Source organism: Aspergillus steynii (assembly GCF_002849105.1).
Source record: "Aspergillus steynii IBT 23096 chromosome Unknown P170scaffold_2, whole genome shotgun sequence".
In the NCBI taxonomy this organism is placed as follows: domain Eukaryota; kingdom Fungi; phylum Ascomycota; class Eurotiomycetes; order Eurotiales; family Aspergillaceae; genus Aspergillus; species Aspergillus steynii.
In genome coordinates, this window is record NW_020194399.1 from 4,545,730 (window position 1) to 4,565,419 (window position 19,690).

Genomic DNA, 19,690 nt, shown 5'->3' on the forward strand with positions numbered 1-19,690 from the left:
GGGGTGAGGGGGAGATCGAGTATCGCAGATCTCCTAGAATGTCCCGGGGCTAGCCACCATGCTAGGATCAGGTGCCGGATCGAACAGTCAGAGGGGAAGCGCCGTGTCGAGCCGCGTTCAGTCCAATCGAGGCTAGAGGAAAAGCGACCAGGAAAAAAAAAAAAGTATAGCTCACCAGAGAAGCTCGCGGGGGGAGAAGAATTGCCGTCAGGACACGGAATGGGGGGAGGGGGAGAAGCAGAGAGCAAAAACGAAGGAAATGAGCTTCGGTGTTGGACCCCACGAGTGGCAGGGTGGAGAGGAGAGGAAACAAAGGTCGTCAGATCCTAGGCGACAAATAGGGAATGAGGGCGGAGAGGGGTGGAAAGGACCCGGGCCGCAACGACGGGCGTCAAGGGCGACCGGGCCAAACGGGCCAGCGAACGGCAGGAGAGCGTCGAGGCGAGACGGACGAGGAGGCAGACGATTGCAGGAGACTGGCGAGGCAACGCATCCAGACGTGAAGGGGCTGGCGATGAACTGATGGGTTTCGATGATGGGATCTTGACGCCGGTTGGGCGCTGGATGGTTGCCGTGCCGCCGGCCGCAATGGGATTAGGCGCCGCAAGCGAGATGGACACCCGAGCATTCAGGCAGATGTTCTTACGTCAGCGCTGACTAAGGCTGACTCCGACACGGGGAACTCGGCATGACCTTCTACAGTCCGTCCCTTTAGTCCTGCAGTCCCTACAGTCTACAGTCTACAGTCTACAGTCCTACAGTCCTACAGTCTCTACAGTAGGGTAAGACTAAATACCCAAGTCGAATACCCAAGGAAGACTCCAAGAGAATCCAAGGAAGAATCCTGAAGACTCCCGATCGGTCCCTCCGGCGGGCAGCTATTAATACCTCCCCTCCTGTCGCACCTGCACTCCACTCCCGTAATAATAACAGCAACTAGTCGGCGACGGCTGAGACATCTCTCTAACTTAGTAACGAGTGGATGGCCTCTTCAGCTGTGCCATCTACCGGGCGATCCCATCCTTGGTTTTGATTAGAGCCCCGGCGATTGTTATTTATTGATGGGATCCCTCGCTTGCCTTTGCCTCCCCCAGACTGCCTTTGTCCCAGCCACCGCCACAATTCCCCGTACACCCCTAGTACTCCGTACTATTCAGTCTACCTAGACAGTATTCTACTACGGTCTTACCATACCGTATCCCAATACGTCGATCACGGCACTTTAAGCCTCAGCCTCACCGCGACCGCCTTCCCAGAACCACGAGTTCGTTGGTTTATTCCCCCCCCCCCCCCCCAATTCCTCGTTGCTTTTTGTCCTCTCGTCGTCCTGCTGTTAGGGGGAGGGGACTTCTTCTATCGCCGGCTCCCCTTCCTTGCTCTCTTCGGTCCTGCCCTCGCCGCTTGCTCCTTTTCGACCGGACCTAGGCCTTGCCTGGCGCCTAATCCCAACTTGCCCCGATCGCCGACAAGGGCCAACGCCCTCGCCATCCTCACCTGCACCGCATTCCTTTTCCGTTCGTGGAATCCAGGGCATTTCTAATACCTTTCGCCCTCTGAACTGGTGGTCCCATCCCCACCCCGTGCTTCCAAAATGGCTCAACAACAGCAACAACAGAATGACAATGTGATGCGAAGGTACGTGTGCCTAGCCGGGCAAAGTAAGCCCGATCGTTTGACATGCACCTGTCATTCCATTTTCTCTGCCACCCTCCCCTGCCATGGCCATTTCTTCATTGGTTCATGAGGGGCACGAGTCCGGCCTCCAACGTTGTCTTCGCCTCGATTCTATCGTGTCCGGCGTACTGATCTTCGGTGTAATGTAGAAAGCTGGTAATCATCGGGGACGGTGCTTGCGGGAAGACGAGTTTGTTGAGTGTCTTCACCCTGGGTTATTTCCCAACAGTAAGTCTGCCTGCAAAGTACAAGGCTGAGTCGGAAATAAACACAATAACACATGGCTAACGATGGATTCTTTGACAGCATTACGTGCGTGCCTGCCTTCCACCCTTCCGTGAAATCCGATAGCACCGGTTGCAGGACAGATCGTCTGACTTGCTCCATGTATGGAATTTAGGTACCGACGGTTTTTGAGAACTACGTGACGGATTGCCGAGTCGATGGCCGATCAGTGCAATTAGCTTTGTGGGATACTGCCGGTCAAGAAGATTACGAGCGATTACGTCCACTGGCTTACTCCAAGGCCCATGTCATCTTGATCGGATTCGCCGTGGATACCCCCGACTCATTGGAGAACGTGAAACACAAGGTTCGTCATGTTGTCGTCGATTCAGAAACGGTGGTTTAACCGGTTGTCCTGCAGTGGATCGAAGAGGCCAACGAACGATGCCCCGGTGTACCCATAATCATGGTCGGGTTGAAGAAAGATCTCCGCGAGGACACGCACGCGGTGGAGGAAATGCGAAAGAAGTCGCTGCGGTTCGTGACGCCCAAGGAAGGGAGTGAGACCGCCACCCAGATCGGCGCCCGAAAGTACCTCGAATGCTCGTCCTTGACGGGAGAGGGCGTCGACGACGTGTTTGAAGCGGCCACCCGAGCCGCGCTGCTCACTTTCGACAAGCGGAAAAGCTCCTGCTGTATTGTGCTATAACGGCGACACGAACGACCGAGTCGACAATTGTCGCCGACGGAAATGCCCTCGTCCTTCCGTGTGTGTTCTTTTGGCTCGCTCGTCACGCGAGTCTGTTAGATTGGTACCAAAAAAAAAAATTGGGGAAAGTGGAGGACCGTCGACGAAATATTGAACCAGTATATTCTTGCATTACCGGCGTTTGGGTGGATTTTCGATTGAAATTACGTCTCTTTTCTCTTTCCCCTTCCGGCTTGGGCATCTTCCCTGTGCAAACTTCAGTCTGTTGGTAGACAGGGGACTGTTCGCCGCAAGCCCGCTGCATTATTATTGACACCCTCCCTCTGACGCTACCTGCAAATCCTCTCCTTTGGCATGGGTGATTTATCTTGCCTCTTTTCTTTCTGTTCTTTGGAGCGAGTGGTTGTTTTATTCGCTTTCGCCTTCCTTTATGAATACCGTCTCTCCTTTTTGATATCGCTTGATCTCCTATTTCTAGCTCCTTCCCTATTTGCTGTCTAGCGACTGATCTGTCTTGTTCCTGTGATTTTGCCTGCCAGTTGTGACTACAATATATTCTGTCTTATATCCACCAGTAATCTTGAACTATTTAGAACCTACCCAGGACCTAGTATAGAATGCAATTACTCGAAAATCAGACCAGATCTTTTGATAATGTACAGTACATGGCATATGTAAACAAATCTTAAAAATAAAGGACACAGATGTCCCAACAACCTAACCACAGGACATTAAATCCCAACCTCAAACCAAATCCCCACGATAGGACGTATTTGTATAATCCCATATTTCCAATCCCGCTTAACATCCCTCCCTCTCTCCAAACCTGTTCTGATTACCTCTTCTCCATCCTCTTCCACTCATGATTCCACCCCTCCTTGGACGGCGCCTCCGTCTGCAACCGGCCATACTCGATGGGGAACATGTCGCGAAAGACGCCGGTCTTGATCATGCTCTTGCGGAAGAGGCGGCCGCCGTCGCCGGCGCCCGTGCGCAGCTCCTCGCACGCCGCCCCCATCGCCTGGTACTGGCGCTGCAGCTCCAGCTGGTGCGCCCGGCGCTGCTGCCCCTGGTACAGTTGCCAGGCGCGGTGGATCGTCCAGTGTCGCAGGTACCGGGTTCGGGAGAAGCGGAGGGGGCGGGGCGTGAGCGGGTGCCAGAGGAAGTAGCGGATGAGGGCTAGAAGAAGGGGTGGTTGTTAGATTTGGAGTTTAGGATGGGGAACTGGTGTCTGTCCCGTCTGGGACCGGCCCAATTGACCACCACCGGAAGGGAAAGAAAAAAGATTGGAAAATGGTATACGTACTGACTCGCTTGTCGCCACCGCCAGGACCCTTCCCACGCTTCAGCAGGGCGTTCGTCGTCGAGAACGACCGGGCGGCCATGGGCTGCACGGCCGACGTAATGGGTTTGTTGACGAGGGAGTCATGGCCGATGCGAGCGATGGCGGGGCGTGCCGGGGTCTGGGAGATGGGAATGCGGAAGACGTTCGCCAGGGAGGCGAGGACCGGCGAGAGGGGACGCATGGTGAGTGTGATTGTGATGGTTGGGTGGGAGGAGGACTGAAGTGAGCTCTTCCGATGCCGAATCCCAAGTCTTTTGCGGAAAGGAAAGTTTGGGCGTCCTGCCGCGCGCTAGTGGGGCCAATCAGCGCGGAGGACCAGGGACCTATAGGTAGGAGGTCTACTACTACCACTACTACTACCACTACTACTACCACTACTACTACCACTACTACTACCACTACTACTACCACTACTACTACCACTACTACTACACTTAGTACCTAGTAGGTTTATGCTCGTAGAAAGAAAAATAGTCTATAAACTAAACAAATTACTCCGTACAAGGTTAATATATTACACCGTGGAACCTCGAGCACACCAGCATGCCCCATTCTCACGTCGAAAGGTGCGGCTGCAACTCCTTCTCCGTCCACTCCCATAACTCCTTCGCTTTCGACTCGTCGTACGCCAATTTGCTTCCCTTGCCCTCTACCCCCACAGGGTGATAGAACGTCCCCGACTGGGGCTCCCCGAGCTCCTCCGTCTGCTTCCCAACCGGCCACGTCGCCGCCCACAGCTGGCCCCAGACCCCCTGCTCGACGGGCACCATACCGATCACTACGGCGACCACCTTGCGGATGATCTTCTCCGTGCGCGGCCAGCCGCGCATCAGATCGCCCAGGTTCGTGATGACGGCGCCGGGGTGCAGCGAGACGAAGCGCACGCCCGTCTCGGCCTCGGGGTGACGGCGCGCCAGCTGGGCCGCGTAGTGCACGTTCGCCAGCTTGCTGATGCCGTAGCGCGTGAAGGCCGAGAGGTCGTCGCAGGGGGTGCGCAGCTTCTCGAACGGGTAGGGGTCCGTCCTCGGGGCGAACTTCTCCGCATCGGACGCCAGCACCACGCAGCGCGTGGCGCCGGGCGTGACGTCCTCTCGCGCCGCGGTGGCCAGGAGCAGCGGCAGTAGCAGCTGGATGAGCAGCGCGTGGCCGACGTGGTTGACGCCGAACTGCATCTCGTAGCCCTCCTGCGTGACGCCCTTGGCACCCATGACGCCGGCGTTCGTGATCAGGATGTCGAGTCGGGTTTCTCGGGCGTGGATCTCCGCTGCGGCGGCTTTGACCGAGTCCAGCGAGGAGAGGTCTAGAGTGAGGAGGGAGATCGGAGCGCAGTCGGGCCCTGCGTTGGATCGGATCTCTTGCAGGGCCGATTCGCCTTTCGCCGGGTTGCGTGCGGCCAGGTAGATTTTTGCAGGCGAGTGCGTCGCAAGTTGTTGGATGGTCTGCTTGCCGAGGCCCTCGCTGCCGCCGGTGACGAGAATGACTTTGTTGGCGAGGGCCGGAATATCAGTAGAGGGATTAAAGGCCATTTTGGTAATAGTGGGGTCAGTTGACAAAGTGTGTCTTGTGCCTTGTGCAATGATGGTGATGGGGGGATTTGTAGGACGTGGAGAGTTTAGAATGACGCAAATCGGCCTTCCCTTGATCGACGTCACCTGCGATCAATAATGCCAAACTCTGCTAATTCGCCGCGACCGCCCACCGCAACGAGGTTGGTTCCGGTGATATATCGATTTAAAACATAGGACAGAATGATCATATCCATAGGTCTGCGTCGCCACACGCTTCTCCGGTTCCTCGTTGATCTTGTGCCTGGCCGGTCCTTCGAAGAACCAGGGATCCAAGTCCATGAGGGTCTACGGTGATTCAACTCCACTCATTACAGTAGAATCCTCGGGGTTCGAATTCATTGCATTAAATCCGCACGTTTGAGACGGTAGAAGTGTTCGCTACAGAAGCATCAGAAGCATCCTGCTGATGGTGACTGAGCCCCCAAGTGGAGGCGTGAGAGGGAAAAAAAAAAAAAAAAGAAGAAGAAGAAGAAGAAGCGCACCAACATCCTGTGTCCCAAACTCCAGAAAGAAACGCCGTGGAGATGCATCGTCATACTTAGATAGTGTCGTAAAAGAAACGCAAACGCACCAGACTTAAGAAGTCGATCGTTGTCGGGCCACCTGCTTCTTGGCCCGGTCATAATTAAGCACCTTCCGCCGTCGATGGGTTTGGGCGAGTTTCCATCGACAGTAGAGAACCAATGCATCTTTCAGCAGCACAAAAACACAGCCCCCGATCACGCTGCGGCCCCATCGGCTCTGCAGCAGGCCCGGTCGACCACGCTCCAGAGTCGAGGGCGCGGTCCAGGTCTTCGGCAGCACGTATTTCAAAAGTCCCCCGACAGAGGCGGATATGGCGGGAAAGGCAAGCGCTCCGAGGACGATATCGGCGAGGCTGCTGGTCTCGTGGATGAGATCATCGCGCCGCCCCAGTCCCAAGGCCTGGCCATTTCCCATAGCACCCGCGCCTTGCTCGTCTCCTTGCGCTCCTTCTCCTCCGGCCTGGAAACCAAAATCGCCCTGGACTCCATCGTCGTCGGCACCCATTCCAACCTGCAGCTCAAAATCAATTTCCATCAATACCCGACCGTTATCGTTTCTTACCGGGTCTGCCGGCTCCTGTTGCTCGGGCGGCGCATTGTCATCAAACTCGTTGACATCGGACTGCCGTGGTTGCACCTCCACAATCCATTTCCTCTCTAATTTGCCAAAGAATCGTTCGTAGATTGCGCTGTAGAAGCTCTTGATGTAGGGAAGAGCTGCAAAGGTCATGGCCGGGCTGGGTGGCCAAAAGTCAAGCTCGGGCTCGTGACCAGGATTGTGCGTCGCGAAAAAGAGAACGGGAATGGCAGGGAGTAAGCCTTCGGCGTAACGGGTGCGCGAGAAGATCAACACCAATGGGATGAGCGGTAACCCCAGGTTGAGGCCCGAATTCCACGATGCGTCTGCACTCTCTTCCAAAATCTGCCGCGCCTCCTCGGTTCCAAAAACAAAGTACATGGAATATACACCATGCGCACAGCACCCCGCCCAGACTGTCCCTGCTAGCGTGAACACCATCCCGGGCAGAACCAGCCGACCGGCAAACCGCTCAAATAACCGGACAATATCCACAATATAGCTGCGCGGGCGCGAGACCACGATCTCCGACTTGCACTGGGGGCACACCATCTTCGCGTTGCGGCCGTTGCGTTTGCGGGCCCGGGGGTTTTCCAGGTCGGCCAGCCAGTCTAGCAGGCAAGCTTCGTGGGCTGTCAGGGCACAGGGACACGGCGAGCGCCATTCGGCGTTTAGGGGCGAGTCCTCCGTCTCGTCGGTATAGCAGATCCAGCATTTTCGAGGTTCGTCATTGGATGAGTCAACGGCGCTGAGGGTGGAGATCGGGGGCTCGCTGATGGATGCACTTTCGTCGGGCTGATTGAGGTAGACGGTTTCCGTGTCGCCGGTCGATTCCGTCGACGAGTGACTGTTCGTTTCCGATCTCTCCAGCTCGTCCCGGGCGGTGGACGTGGACGTAGGACTATCGGATGATCGTGTTCGACCGGAGGTGGCCGAATAGCCCGGGAGAGAGGCCATAGTTATTAGACGTGGGAATTAGTCCGAGCAAAAATTAAGAAAATAAAAAGGAAAAAGAAAAAAAAAAAGTCAAATCCTTCTAATGAGAAAAGACAGAAGGTGACATCCTTGAAAGGACAAGGTTGACGGTCGATGAAGGGTCATGGGAAGAGAAAAAGGACCCGCCAGCAGCGGCGAAGGGAAGCTGCTTCGGATGCAAACCGCGGCTTTGGCCGGTCGGGTCACGTGGGGCGGTCGGCGGGGCTGCGGAGCCGGAAAGGATGGCTGACTCAGCGAGCTTAGGGCTGAGGATCGCCTCACGTGCCCGGGAATAGATTACGCCGTACGGGAATAACTGCCAGCCATATGGCGTTGCCATGTGCTAGATAAAAAGAAATCATTGAGATTATATACATAATAATAGAAGATCTCGAGAGCAGACAGAACACGTCGGCTGGGCTTGGGCTGTCTTTCCTTTCTTGCCTTTTTTCTTTTTCTTTTCTCCCTTGGTTTTCTGAATTGGCAGCCAGTGTTTCTCGACCAACGACCAACTGCTGTCAGAAAAGGGAATGGCCGATATAGATATTATAATAACAAGAAAAGAGAAAAACAGCGGAAGCCTTTACACTGAAACTCGGACCCAGAAAGACCAATTGGAAAGACAGATTGCAATCACACTGACGGGAAACGCTGCGTCAAATGCCCTGCATCATATTGGGCCGAGTCCTCGTGCCGAGCAAGGCGGTCCAACGTGGTGATGCAGCGTTTTCAGAACCTGCCAGAAACGCCGTGGATATCAACAGAGAAAAGACCAAAGAGGCACTTTTAGAAACTACAAATCATCGGCATAGAACTTCGTCGTCGGGGCGGTTGCTTTAGAAGACCACGTTGCGCTTCTTCATCAGAGCCTTTCTTTCTTGCTCCTTGGCTGTAGGAAAAACCACCAGGTCAGCATTCATCCATCAAAAAACTCTCCCACCATCATAAATCATCGGGGCGACATACCTTCGTCGTACACGAGGAACTCGTGCAGGGCACTTCCGGCAGGAACCATGGGAAGCACGGGAACCTTGCGGTCGGTGAACACCTCAAGCAGAGCAGGGCCATCGCTCTCGATCAGCCACTTCAGCTTCTCCTCAATCTCCGCGGGGTTGCTGCAGCGCTGGGCGGCCACACCCATGGACTCGGCAAGGGGAACAAAGTCGGGGTTCTTCTGGTGGGTATGCGAGTACCGATCCTCATAGAACAGGTTTTGCCATTGGGTAACCATGCCCTGCTCCTCGTTGTTCAGCAAGAGAACCTTGACGCCAATGTTGAACTGGGCAGCGGTAGACAGCTCGGTCAAGGTCATGTTGAACGAGGCATCGCCATCGATGTCAATGACAAGAGCATCGGGGCGGGCAACCTTGGCGCCGATGGCGGCGGGAAGTCCGTATCCCATGGTACCCAGACCACCGGAGGTGATCATGGTGCGGGGATGGCGCCAGCGGAAATGCTGAGCAGCCCACATCTGATGCTGACCAACACCGGTGGTGATCACGGTGCGATCCTTGATATGCGCAGTCAGGTCGCTAAGCTTCTCAATCAGAGCCTGGGGCTTGATCGGGCCCTTCTCCGCCTGCTTTTCATACAGGGAGAACGGGAAACGGGCCTTCCAGTCATTGATCTGGGCAAACCATTCGGGGCGCTCAGGCACCGACTTGATATGGGGAAGGAGGTGACGAATGTTCTCGGCACAGTCACCCTCGACGGCCTCGTTGGCCTCGACCACCTTGTTAATGTTCTTCGGCATGATTTCGAAGTGAACGATACCACCACGGTTCTCGGTCGCGGCAAGCTTGGCCTGAGGGGCGAACTTGGAGATGTTACCAGTCACACGGTCATCGAAACGCGCACCGATGGCGATGATAAGATCGGCCTCCTGCATAGCCATGTTGGCGTAGGCCGATCCGTGCATTCCCAGCATGTGCAAGGCCTTGGGATCAAGCTCGTCGAAGCCTCCCAGACCCTGCAGAGTGGTCGTCACGGGGATACAGGCCTTGTCGGACAATTCCTTCAGGATTTGAGGGCCGTCCGGGCGGGCGAGAAGACCCGCACCGACATACAGAACGGGCTTCTTGGAGACGTTGACGAGACGCGCAACACGACCGATGGTGCTTTCAAGCTGCTTCATGCTCACTTCGCGGGCTGCCATCGTTGCGGCACTCGGTAGGGAGGGAATGGTGCTGCTCATCGGGATGGACTTGCGGAGGATACCCGCGGTGATATCCTTGGGAAGGTCGACCAGGACGGGACCGGGACGGCCGCTGGTGGCGATCTCAAAAGCCTCCTGGATGCGGCGAGGAAGTTCGGCAACGGACTTGACCATGACGTTCCATTTCGTGCAAGCCCGGGAAATGCCAATGACGTCGGCCTCCTGGAACGAATCGGTACCAATCAGGCTGGTGGGCACCTGACCGCAGAAGACAACCATCGGGGTGCCGTCCGAAAGAGCGTCCTGCATAGGAGTGATCACGTTGGTGGCACCGGGTCCAGAGGTAACGAGAACAACGCCGGGCAGACCTGAGGCCCGGGCGTAACCTTCTGCCATATGTCCGGCACCCTGTTCATGTCGGGGGAGAACAAAGTCGAAATGTTTGGAGTTGTAGATGGCATCGAAAACGGGAAGAATAGCGCCTCCGGGGTAACCGACTGGATGGAACGTTAGTATGCCGGTCCTTGGCCAGTCCTCTACGAGCGAACTCGACCGCAGCAAAGAAAGGGATAAAAATGTAGGGATGACTCACAGACGTGCTTGACACCCAGTCTTAGCATCATTTCGTGGAAGATCTCTCCACCACTCAGTCCGACGAACCTGACCATCCACCGGTGTTAATCATAATTGTTCCAAAGTTTCGATTGGTAGCTTCACGGGGGCAAACATACGAGTCGTCCAGCTCGGGGACCTGTCGGTTCTGAAGAGGCGACACGCCATTTCGCTGGGGTTCCTGGTTGAAGGCAGGGCTGGGGACGGGCCTAGCATCGCTCCAAGACAAAGCCAGGTCAGTCAAAACGATAGCAATTGGATGGAAACCGATTCCTGGGGATTCAACTCACCTGGCGGGAGCAGCAGCGGTGCTCTGGACTCGTTTCTGAGCAGAAAAGCGGTGGGGCGAGATGGCAAGGAACGGTCTTCTGGCGGAGGCAAAGCATCTCTGCGAGTGCAGAGCGCGCATGGCGCTTTTCGATGGTCTTAGAGGCATCATCTTTGAGGCGGATGACTGCCAGGCCCGAGAGGTAGACTTTTGGGGGTTGACAAGGGGAAAAGAGTCGACGGATCTAGAGTGAGTAAGAGGTCCCTTAAGGCCGGACGAGAAAAGACTCAAACTTCTGGAGAGCATCCTGGGTGACTAACCCGCCCCGGTCTAGCGCCGTGGGCGTCGAATAATCTCGGCGTTTTGATTGGTCCGGGACCACTGGCGCCTCCGATCATCGGCGGCCGTACGCGGCCATATCAGCTGATTGCCTCGGCGGCGGTATTTAAATTGCATTGGCATTACCTCCTGTGCTCTAAGTAGGTAGGTAGGTAGGTATCTACCTTAGTACCACTATCTGCAGCTTACAGACCTGGACATGGCCAAGATCATCGGAGTACATCGTCCTCGGGTAGGTCACTATGCGCGCGCGTAGGTACTCCATATCCATTCCACCGGTTGACTCATCGGGCAGTTCCCGTGACTGTAATGGTTACAATACAGCGCAGACAGGTACTGTCCGAGCATACGACTACCTTAAGACTCTACCATCCCCAAGAGGAAAATATATAAGATATAAAAAAAAATAACAAAACACAAAAATATAGAATAACAAGAACAAGACTCTGTGCTCATACTTTATGCCGGCTGACTGAGAGAGCATTCGTGGTCATGTCATGTCATGTCATCTCTGCTTTCTGCATACTGCAGCGCAACTCCCCGATCCCGGCGTCCAAAGCATTCCTGTGTTGGTATGGCTGCTGACGGTCTCGAGTGCACGGTGAATGGAATGGAAGGCTGCTAATTAACAGCATATTAACATGTCCAATATTCTCCTCCGTTTTAATTCTTTTCTTCTGTTTACTTTTTTTGCCTCGGTCATCTTAGAATCTGGAGAATATCTCCACGCTTCAACACAAAGAAACCCACCCCTCGACACATAATCGAATTCTAATCCATTATATATCGTCATTCTTGAACAATGGCATCATGAACAAAAGAAATCACCGTGTTAAGCTTTTTTTTAGACACCGGTTCATGTGTTTGCCCTGGTACAGTCCGGAGTACAACATGGTAGCTCCACTGGATAAAGCCTGCACAGGAAGCCCGGGGAGCTCCTCGTCAGGATGAGATTTGGTCTTGGCTCCAGCCACAAGTAGGCTAATCCTAGCTAGTCGTGTCGGCCAGAAGCTTGGACCGGAGACGGTGCAGTGAACGTGGTCGTTAGTCATGGGAGTCCTTGAGCAACACTAACGGAGTGGACTGGAATTGAAATCCACCGTGGGATGGCCATGGGTGATTACTGAATCCCTAGAAAGGTTCTACGAACAACGAGTTAGGAAGAAAAGAGCTCGGATAAATGTAAATAGAACAAAATCAGAAAAATTGAAAAGAAGAGAGAAAACAACACTGCCCTTTACGTCCTGCACACAAACCACACAATCATTATTATTATTAAATATGAACAAAGAAGCGGAGTCCAATTCGACGGTTTGCCTTCGGTTAATTTCCAAGAATCAAATCGGGGGCTCGGGCGAATTGTTTCCACGGACGCGACCCCGTCTCGGTTCGATCGAAGGATAGAAGGGCAGAAGAAGGCTGTCAGGACGCAGGATGGATGCAATCGGTTGCCAGTGCAGCCTGGGAGCAGGCATCGCGACCAATGAACCCCCGAGCCGAGAAATCGGGATCATGCAGGAGCGCAGGCGAGCAGAAGAAGGAGAATCTCCGACCGAGAAACCGCGGGGAGTCCAGGCAGTCAGGCACGCACTCGGGGTCCGTCATTTCCGGGATTCCCCCACTTCCGCCGGCCAGAGATTGCGGGGCTCCCAGGGACGCCTTCCATAATCCATCGTAAGACCCTGTCCACTCTTCTTTTCTTTTCTTTTTTTTTCTCTTCTCTTTCTCTTTCTTTCTCTCTACCGTTGTCGCCGTTCTCTGTTTGCTGATACCCTGTTCTTCTTCCTTTCTTCCGCTGTATCATCTTTTTCTATACATCTATTTGATCCTACTACTTCTTACCCCGCCATGGCCACCCCGCAGGAACTCGTTCCCCAGACGGAATCCATCGCTGAGGTCTACGCAACGGACGACGCCTCCGCCGCCTCGGTGGCCCCCGAGCATCAGACACGTTTCGATGGGCTGGTTTCCCAGTTTGCCAAATCCTATGGCCACCGTCCTGAGTTTGTCGCTCGCAGCCCCGGCCGCGTCAACATCATCGGTGAGCACATTGACTACAACCTCTACGATGTCCTTCCCACCGCCGTGAGCGTCGACGTCATCATGGCCGTCAAGGTCGTCGCTTCGGCCGAGCCAACGGTGAAGATTGCCAATGTGAACCCCGAGAAATTCCCCTCCCGCGAATTCGCCGTGCCTCGGGATACCGATATTGAAATCGATCCCAAGAAACACGAATGGGTCAACTACTTCAAGGCGGGGCTGTCGGGAGCGTTGAAGTTCTTGCGCAACAAGAACCAGGACGGCACGTTCGTTCCGGCAAGTGTGGAGGTTCTGGTGGATGGGAACGTGCCTCCCGGCGGCGGAATCTCCAGCAGCGCGGCCTTCGTCTGCGCGAGTGCCCTGGCGGTCATGAAGGCGAACAACCACAACGTCTCCAAGCAGGATCTGTTGGACTTGGCGGTGGTCTCGGAACGTGCGGTGGGCGTCTACTCCGGAGGGTAAGTTGAAAAGTTCCCCTTCGCATTTGGGTCCCTTTGTTTCGTTCTCTAATCCTCGGCAGAATGGACCAAGCTGCCTCGATTTTCTCCCGCCGCGGATACCTGTTGTACACCCAGTTCTTTCCCAACTTCTCCGCGCAACACGTCCCCATTCCCAAGGCTGAGGAGGAGATTACCTTCCTCATGGCCCAGAGCTTTGTCACCTCCAACAAGGCCGAGACGGCCCCTCGTCATTACAACTTGCGGGTGGCTGAGTGCACCTTGGCCGCCGTGGTTCTGGCCGCCCAGCACGGTGTGACGCTACCCAAGGACAACAGCTCGCTCGGATACAGTCTGCGAAACTTCCACGAGGAGTTCATGCGCAAGGAGGGCCGCTTGGGCGACCCGCTCGAGTACCAGATCGACTCCGTCATCCAGACTACCATGGAACTGCTTACCCAGGAGCAAGGCTACACTCGGGAGGAGATCGCCAAGCTGCTCGGCACCACCGTGCCTGAGGTCGAAGCCAAGTATCTCTCCTCCTTCCCCGTGCAGGCTGATCGGTTCCTCCTGCGCCAGCGTGCCCTGCACTGCTTCACCGAAGCCCGGCGCGTGCTGGACTTCAAGGCCTGCCTGGCCAAGGCGTCGACCCTCGACGAGAGACGGATCCAGTATCTGGGTCAGCTGCTGAACGAATCGCAGGATTCCTGCCGCACTACCTACGAGTGCAGTGCTCCCGCGGTGGATGATATCTGCGCCATTGCCCGTCGCGCAGGCACCTGGGGCAGCCGACTGACCGGTGCCGGCTGGGGTGGGTGCACCGTCCACATGCTGCCGCAGTCCAAGGTCGAGGCGGTCACCAAGGCCCTGAAGGAAGAGTACTACTTGAAGCAGTTCCCCGACATTAGCGAGGAGAAGTTGGCCCAGGCCATGGTCATTAGCAAACCTTCGAACGGATCCTTCATGTACGTCTTGCGATAGACTTCCCCCTCTTTCCTTAAGCTCTACTCCTTGCCATTTGCTGGCGAACTTGGGTCAATTGCTAATCATTTTGACAGGGTGACGGGCGCGGCTATTGATCAGGTCAAGATCTAAAGGTGAAATGAAAATGAAAATGAAAAAAACCAACATCATAATGAACATTTGCATTAGTTTGAATAGCCTCCAAATTGATTTTGGCATTGGGCCTTTGAGCGTCTGCGAGACATATTCATAGTCCGACTTTATTTACACCGATTATAATTAAGAGTCTTGTACACAGTACATAGTCAGGCCCCGGCATTGAGATGATGGGCTTGTTGAGTCTTGTGTCGATGAGGTCCTTCTAGGTGTCTTAGATCGGCCCAGTTGCCAATGCAATAAGGGCTTGGTGAGGATGCGGGTATTCGACAACCGACTGGTGGCCCAAACCAGAGATGGCCCTTTTCAGTGTCCCAGGGTACCGGCAGGACTTATCATGACCGTACCGAGAGTACTCGATGCCTCACTAATGCCGTCCAACTCGAGCAGCATTGCTCATTTATCACATGTCAGGTTCCCCCTTTCATTGCGTAAAATAAGCACTAAGACTTCTTTTTGGGAGCAGCCTTGGTGAAAAAGTCGCTCATCTTCTTCATCCCAGTAGTATTGACCTTCTTTAGATCCTTGACTCCCCGAGATTCGCCCGCTTTCTTCTTCTTCTCCTCTTCTTCCTTACGACGTTTCTTTTCTGCTCGTACCTCAGCAGCATCGTCATCCTCTGCATTTCGTTTGCGGCTGAAGTCGCCCAGGGATCTGGACGCTAATGCTTCGGCGCGAAGATCGGCGATGTGCTTCAGGTGATCGTTCAAGGGCTTGAAGTCAATCGGGCTGTCTGGGCTGGCAAGCAATTCATCGATCCTAGCGCAAATGGCAGTAGAAAGGTAGGATTCTTTCATAAACGCTAAGGCGGTGGATATCCTTAGAAGATGAGTTACATTTGCCGATGTCGTCGGCTCCTCGGGCAGCGGTTCTGTGGCTGGGGTCGATCCATCCGAGACCGAATTCGAGTTTGTTGTCGTCGATGGGGTCTCCTTTGCTTCGGAGTCCTCCTCGCCCTCGTTTTCTTTATTTTCTGATGAGGCTTCTTTGGTCGTAGGATTCTCACGCTTCACAGCCATCAAGGGAGTCGCTAGGGCTTGGCGAACGAAACGTTCTTCCAGGCTCTTCGGAAGACCCTGCGCGGCCATGCGCTCAGCCTTGGCGATCAATTCTCCGAGAAGCTTTGTCTCATTGAACCGGAACATCTTCTGGTCGCCCGCTTCCACGGAATCGCAAACGGCTTCCGCGCGCGCTTGCAGCGTAGACTCAAATGTTTGATTGAAGAGAACGTGGCGCATGTGCTTGGGAAGCTCGTCCTGCGAGTCAAGGATGTCATCCAGGGGCTGAAAGAGACCCTTGGAAGTCCCCGGCGGAGATAGAATGGGTATCATGAAGAACATCGCGTCGACCGGGGTAGCAACAAGCAATTGCGCCGCCTTCGAGATGCTACCGCTTGCTGGCGCTCCATTATCTTTTCCGCCGGTGCTGTTCTCAGGTTTATGGGAGAATAGGATACTGCGCGGGGCGTGCGACGGAGCGGCAACGGCCGTGAACTCGTGGATTCCAAGTTTCGGACAGAAGAAGTAGCGAGTCAATTCGCCTGTCCTTGGGTTTGGTAGTCGGACTAGTCGCGCATCGTCGGTGGCTGCCGAGGGGAGAATAAAGGTCTTGCTGGGTCGCTCGGCTGTCGGGGGCGGAGGGGGGAGTTGTTCTGGTTCTGATTCGGGGGCAGGCTGCGCCGCAGGGGCTGTCGAGCGAGTGCGCATGGTCAAAGGAACGTAGAAGAGAGCGGCCGTATGTATATGGAGAGGCCACAAGGGTCAATGGACTTGGAAAGACTCCGGAGGTTTCGAGGGTCAACAGTCACGAGACTCGATTGGGCGGGATTGACGCGTTCCGCCCGACGCGACACGCGCTTCTCCGCGGCCAATCACAGAACACTTGGAGCCCTTGCCTGAAGAGTGCAGAGAATCAGCTGGTCGGGGCCGATCCATCGTCCATTCATAACTCATCGCACCGTCACAACAATCACCTTGTTTGTTGTTGACCTCCCCTTTCCGCATCCCTGCTACCATGGCCCGCGGCCTATAACACTCCGATCCGAAGCGAACGAAAAAAGCGGCATTGGCATTGACGCAGAAGAGCGATGGTCAGCAGTGAGTATGGAAACCCCCGGTCTCCTTGCTCCCGACCCTGGGCTGACCCCTGGCCCCCCTGGTTCTTTGTATCGCAGTGGTCGAGACCTCGTGGCCGCCAAAATCCCCTCGGGAGGCTCTTCTCAGCTCCCCGAGCGGTCGCAGGAAGTTTCAGGAAATGCAACGCCGTGGAGAAGTCTTCGGGTCGCCGTTAAAACACTCAAGCACGACGCCAAACCTCCGAAGTAAAACGGAACGCCTCCTGGAAGATGGAGTAGAAGATCTCGACGAGGACGAGGACGAGGAAACACTACAATTGAAACTGGCGGCCATTCAGGCGCGCTTAAAGCTGAAGCAACTACAAAAGAGCCGCGGAAAGTCCTCTACGCCAGGACCCGATGCACACGAGGAGAATGAGCCTTTTCCCCGACCGGCCTCGAGTTTCTCATCGCGGGCCCATGATTTTCATACAAAAAGTCAGAATACGAGGTTACCGCCAGATGAGGTTCAGGTCCCGCTGTCGCCAACAAGACGACTAGCTCCGGCGGCTGATCCGGTGTCTCCCCGGCGCATTATTCTCGGAGATAAAGGACGGAAAGCCAGCGACGTCTCACTCAAACGACCTCCCCCGTTGAAGTCCACCAGCCGACCAACAAGTCGGTTAGGCAGTCGAGATGGACCCATATCCCAGACACAGTCATTTCCAGGCGCAGACGGAAACAGGCCCAAGAGCTTTAGCGAGCGTATGGCTGAAAGCAGGTCGGCTGACAAACTCCGAAAGGAACGAGCAGAAAGACTTCAGGTCAACCGCAGTTCGGCATTTCAATTCGACAAGAACGAAGTAGAAGGATTTAAGGCAGCAGCAGCCGAGGCCAGAGCGAAATCTCCCGTTAGATCGCCAACGAGGAACCGGCAGGCCGAAAGCTTTAGTCGTGAGGATGTCCTACGATCATATCATGACCGCAAGCCGCCGGCTCTCAAAAGGAGCTTGACCGCGCCCAGTGCACATAAAACCGGTGCAGAGGCCGGTTCCACGGCGTCAAGGTCCCAATTTCATAAGCGTAACCACAATTCCGAATCAGGCGCCTTTGCGTTCCCGGATGGCTCCTCTCAGGCTGGGAGCGAGAGAGAAAAAATTTCGGACAAGGCGCCCGATGCATCGAAATTTGAAGCCTTCTCTTCCTTGCATCTTTCAAACCGCATTTTACCTCATTCCTTTCTTTCTCGAACACTTGCCGACAAAAAGGTTCTGCAAATTCCAGACCTCCTTCGGACGGTAAAAGGTCCTGCCTTCGAGTTACCAGAAGATGTCGATTGCGACTTCGTTGTATTTGGCATTGTGGCTTCCAAGTCAGATCCCAAAGAAAAGAAAGAATCAAAGAACATTTCTGGGAAGGAGGCTGACCCCTTCGACGACGGACTGAATAATTCAAATCGCTACATGGTCATCACACTCACCGACCTCAAATGGAGTATCGATCTTTTTCTTTTCGACACTGCGTTTCCGCGTTATTACAGGCTCTCAGAAGGTATCCTCGTGGCCATTTTGAACCCTACGATCATGCCACCCCCGAGAAACAAGCTTGACACAAACAAGTTCAGCCTTGCGCTTTCGTCTTCGGATGACACAGTATTAGAGGTAGGCTATGCGCAGGACATCGGGTTCTGTAAGGCTGTTAGAAAGGACGGCAAGACCTGTCATTCGTGGGTGGACGGCCGAAAAACCGAATTTTGCGACTTTCATGTTGATCTTCAGGTTCGTCGCACGCAATCCCAGCGCATGGGTGTCAACGGTGGAACCGGCATGTTCGGCCCCGGGGGTAGTTCGGGTACGCGGACTGGCTTCTGGGGTGGAGGGAAAAGAGGAGGAACTGGGGCTGGGGCAGGGTCTGGGGCAGGTAACAGGAACGGTCTGAAACCCAATGGTGCCCAATATGACATGCAAACTCAGTCAACATACTATGTTGCACCGGCTCCCAAATCGGGAAACGAAAGCAGCCATGCCTTTGCCCACAGGCATCTCGGACAATCTGCGGCCAGTCTGATTGATGCCGACGACGATGACCCTTTCATAGCGGCCGGCATGATGGGCCGTGGCGCTCAAAGCAAAGAAGAGAAATTCCGAAAACGCCTCATGGAGCAGAGACGAGAACGAGAAATCATAAAGAAGCTCTCTGCGTCTCGCGGCCCCGGAATAGGTTCTGAATACATGCGTGCTCGTAACGCGGAAAATGTCCCATCGCAGCAGGCAGAAAAATCCTCGCAGGATAAGGGAAGGCCAGCTGGCGCTAGCCAACACGCCTACAATCTTGGCCTGATGGGAGTGCGCAGGGCGGACAATGTTAAACTAACACCGTTGAAGCGCACCCATGATGGCGATCGACCGCATGGCAGCGGCGTGAAAAAGACCCGGTTCATCACGGCCAAGGGCATCAAAGAAGCCGGTAGAGACAGTCTGGGAGGCCAGACCGAGGCCGTGAACCAACATACTTATGACGACGATGACGATGACGACGATCTAGAAATTATCTAGAACATGGCACTGGCATGGAGTTCGCATCCTACCACCATTGCATCCTCAAAAGCCCTCTCCTTTTTCTTTTCCAGTATAATTCCGTGTATTCCCTCTTTTTCTTCCTATCCTATCACCCCTTTGGCCAGCCGACTTTGTGGCTTCATATGACGTGCATTGAAAGTATGTGGCATGGTTCACGATTTTGAGAAAGACCAAAAAAAGAAAAGAAAAGCTGGATATATTGCCCTTTGGACAAACAAGCACAAAGAACTTGTTTAGAATAAAGATAACCCGCAATTATGTTTTTACGAATACCCTTCCTCGTTCAAGACCGAGGCTCACTCACTGCTTACCTATCTAGGTGTCTCTCTTTTAACCTTTTCCATGACCTTGAAACTGTTGGAGTTCCTTGTGATTCATTTTATGTATTACTGATTGTATTTTATTGACCTTCTGGCGTTCTTTTACCGATTCTTTCTTCAGTTCTCTGTCTTACCCTCTTGAAAGATGCTGTTTTTCTGCGTATATGCATG

At 54.4% G+C, this 19,690-nt stretch overlaps 9 protein-coding genes across 9 annotated transcripts; 4 read left to right on the forward strand and 5 right to left on the reverse strand.

The window, feature by feature from the left end:
- Window positions 1-115: 115 nt before the first annotated feature.
- On the forward strand, window positions 116-634 carry P170DRAFT_120153 (uncharacterized protein). Its single transcript, XM_024842357.1, has one exon. The coding sequence runs from the start codon at window positions 260-262 to the stop codon at window positions 521-523; it is 264 nt and encodes an 87-aa protein (XP_024708290.1). The 5' UTR covers window positions 116-259; the 3' UTR covers window positions 524-634.
- A 924-nt stretch (window positions 635-1,558) lies between these two features.
- On the forward strand, window positions 1,559-2,608 carry rho2 (putative Rho GTPase Rho 2; the record flags this gene model as incomplete). Its single annotated transcript, XM_024852119.1, has 5 exons — window positions 1,559-1,635; window positions 1,824-1,902; window positions 1,981-1,986; window positions 2,075-2,266; window positions 2,321-2,608. Exons 1-5 carry the CDS (start codon window positions 1,592-1,594, stop codon window positions 2,606-2,608), a joined length of 609 nt encoding a protein of 202 aa, XP_024708291.1. The 5' UTR covers window positions 1,559-1,591.
- A 628-nt stretch (window positions 2,609-3,236) lies between these two features.
- P170DRAFT_379323 (mitochondrial 54S ribosomal protein mL40) lies at window positions 3,237-4,137 on the reverse strand (the record flags this gene model as incomplete). Its single annotated transcript, XM_024845480.1, has 2 exons — window positions 3,237-3,787; window positions 3,915-4,137. 2 exons carry the CDS (start codon window positions 4,132-4,134, stop codon window positions 3,444-3,446), a joined length of 564 nt encoding a protein of 187 aa, XP_024708292.1. The 3' UTR covers window positions 3,237-3,443.
- Window positions 4,138-4,507: 370 nt separating this feature from the next.
- On the reverse strand, window positions 4,508-5,479 carry P170DRAFT_423777 (NAD(P)-binding protein; the record flags this gene model as incomplete). The annotated part of the gene is made up of 1 exon (XM_024847527.1): window positions 4,508-5,479. The coding sequence occupies one exon, from the start codon at window positions 5,477-5,479 to the stop codon at window positions 4,508-4,510; it is 972 nt and encodes a 323-aa protein (XP_024708293.1).
- A 618-nt stretch (window positions 5,480-6,097) lies between these two features.
- On the reverse strand, window positions 6,098-7,734 carry P170DRAFT_454200 (RING finger domain protein; the record flags this gene model as incomplete). The annotated part of the gene is made up of 1 exon (XM_024851410.1): window positions 6,098-7,734. Exon 1 carries the CDS (start codon window positions 7,577-7,579, stop codon window positions 6,098-6,100), a length of 1,482 nt encoding a protein of 493 aa, XP_024708294.1. The 5' UTR covers window positions 7,580-7,734.
- A 210-nt stretch (window positions 7,735-7,944) lies between these two features.
- Window positions 7,945-10,794, reverse strand: P170DRAFT_434713 (acetolactate synthase catalytic subunit). Its single transcript, XM_024848775.1, has 5 exons — window positions 10,655-10,794; window positions 10,484-10,582; window positions 10,345-10,412; window positions 8,564-10,249; window positions 7,945-8,486 (listed from the first exon to the last, which is right to left on the reverse strand). Exons 1-5 carry the CDS (start codon window positions 10,771-10,773, stop codon window positions 8,434-8,436), a joined length of 2,025 nt encoding a protein of 674 aa, XP_024708295.1. The 5' UTR covers window positions 10,774-10,794; the 3' UTR covers window positions 7,945-8,433.
- Window positions 10,795-12,655: 1,861 nt separating this feature from the next.
- On the forward strand, window positions 12,656-14,644 carry P170DRAFT_434715 (galactokinase galE). Its single transcript, XM_024848776.1, has 3 exons — window positions 12,656-13,469; window positions 13,532-14,413; window positions 14,507-14,644. The coding sequence occupies exons 1-3, from the start codon at window positions 12,820-12,822 to the stop codon at window positions 14,541-14,543; spliced, it is 1,569 nt and encodes a 522-aa protein (XP_024708296.1). The 5' UTR covers window positions 12,656-12,819; the 3' UTR covers window positions 14,544-14,644.
- P170DRAFT_434716 (uncharacterized protein) lies at window positions 14,600-16,318 on the reverse strand. The gene has a single exon (XM_024848777.1). It carries the CDS (start codon window positions 16,271-16,273, stop codon window positions 15,011-15,013), a length of 1,263 nt encoding a protein of 420 aa, XP_024708297.1. The 5' UTR covers window positions 16,274-16,318; the 3' UTR covers window positions 14,600-15,010.
- Window positions 16,319-16,653: 335 nt separating this feature from the next.
- Window positions 16,654-19,175, forward strand: P170DRAFT_472876 (Mcm10/DnaG-type zinc finger protein; the record flags this gene model as incomplete). The annotated part of the gene is made up of 2 exons (XM_024852990.1): window positions 16,654-16,663; window positions 16,741-19,175. 2 exons carry the CDS (start codon window positions 16,654-16,656, stop codon window positions 19,173-19,175), a joined length of 2,445 nt encoding a protein of 814 aa, XP_024708298.1.
- Window positions 19,176-19,690: the final 515 nt, after the last annotated feature.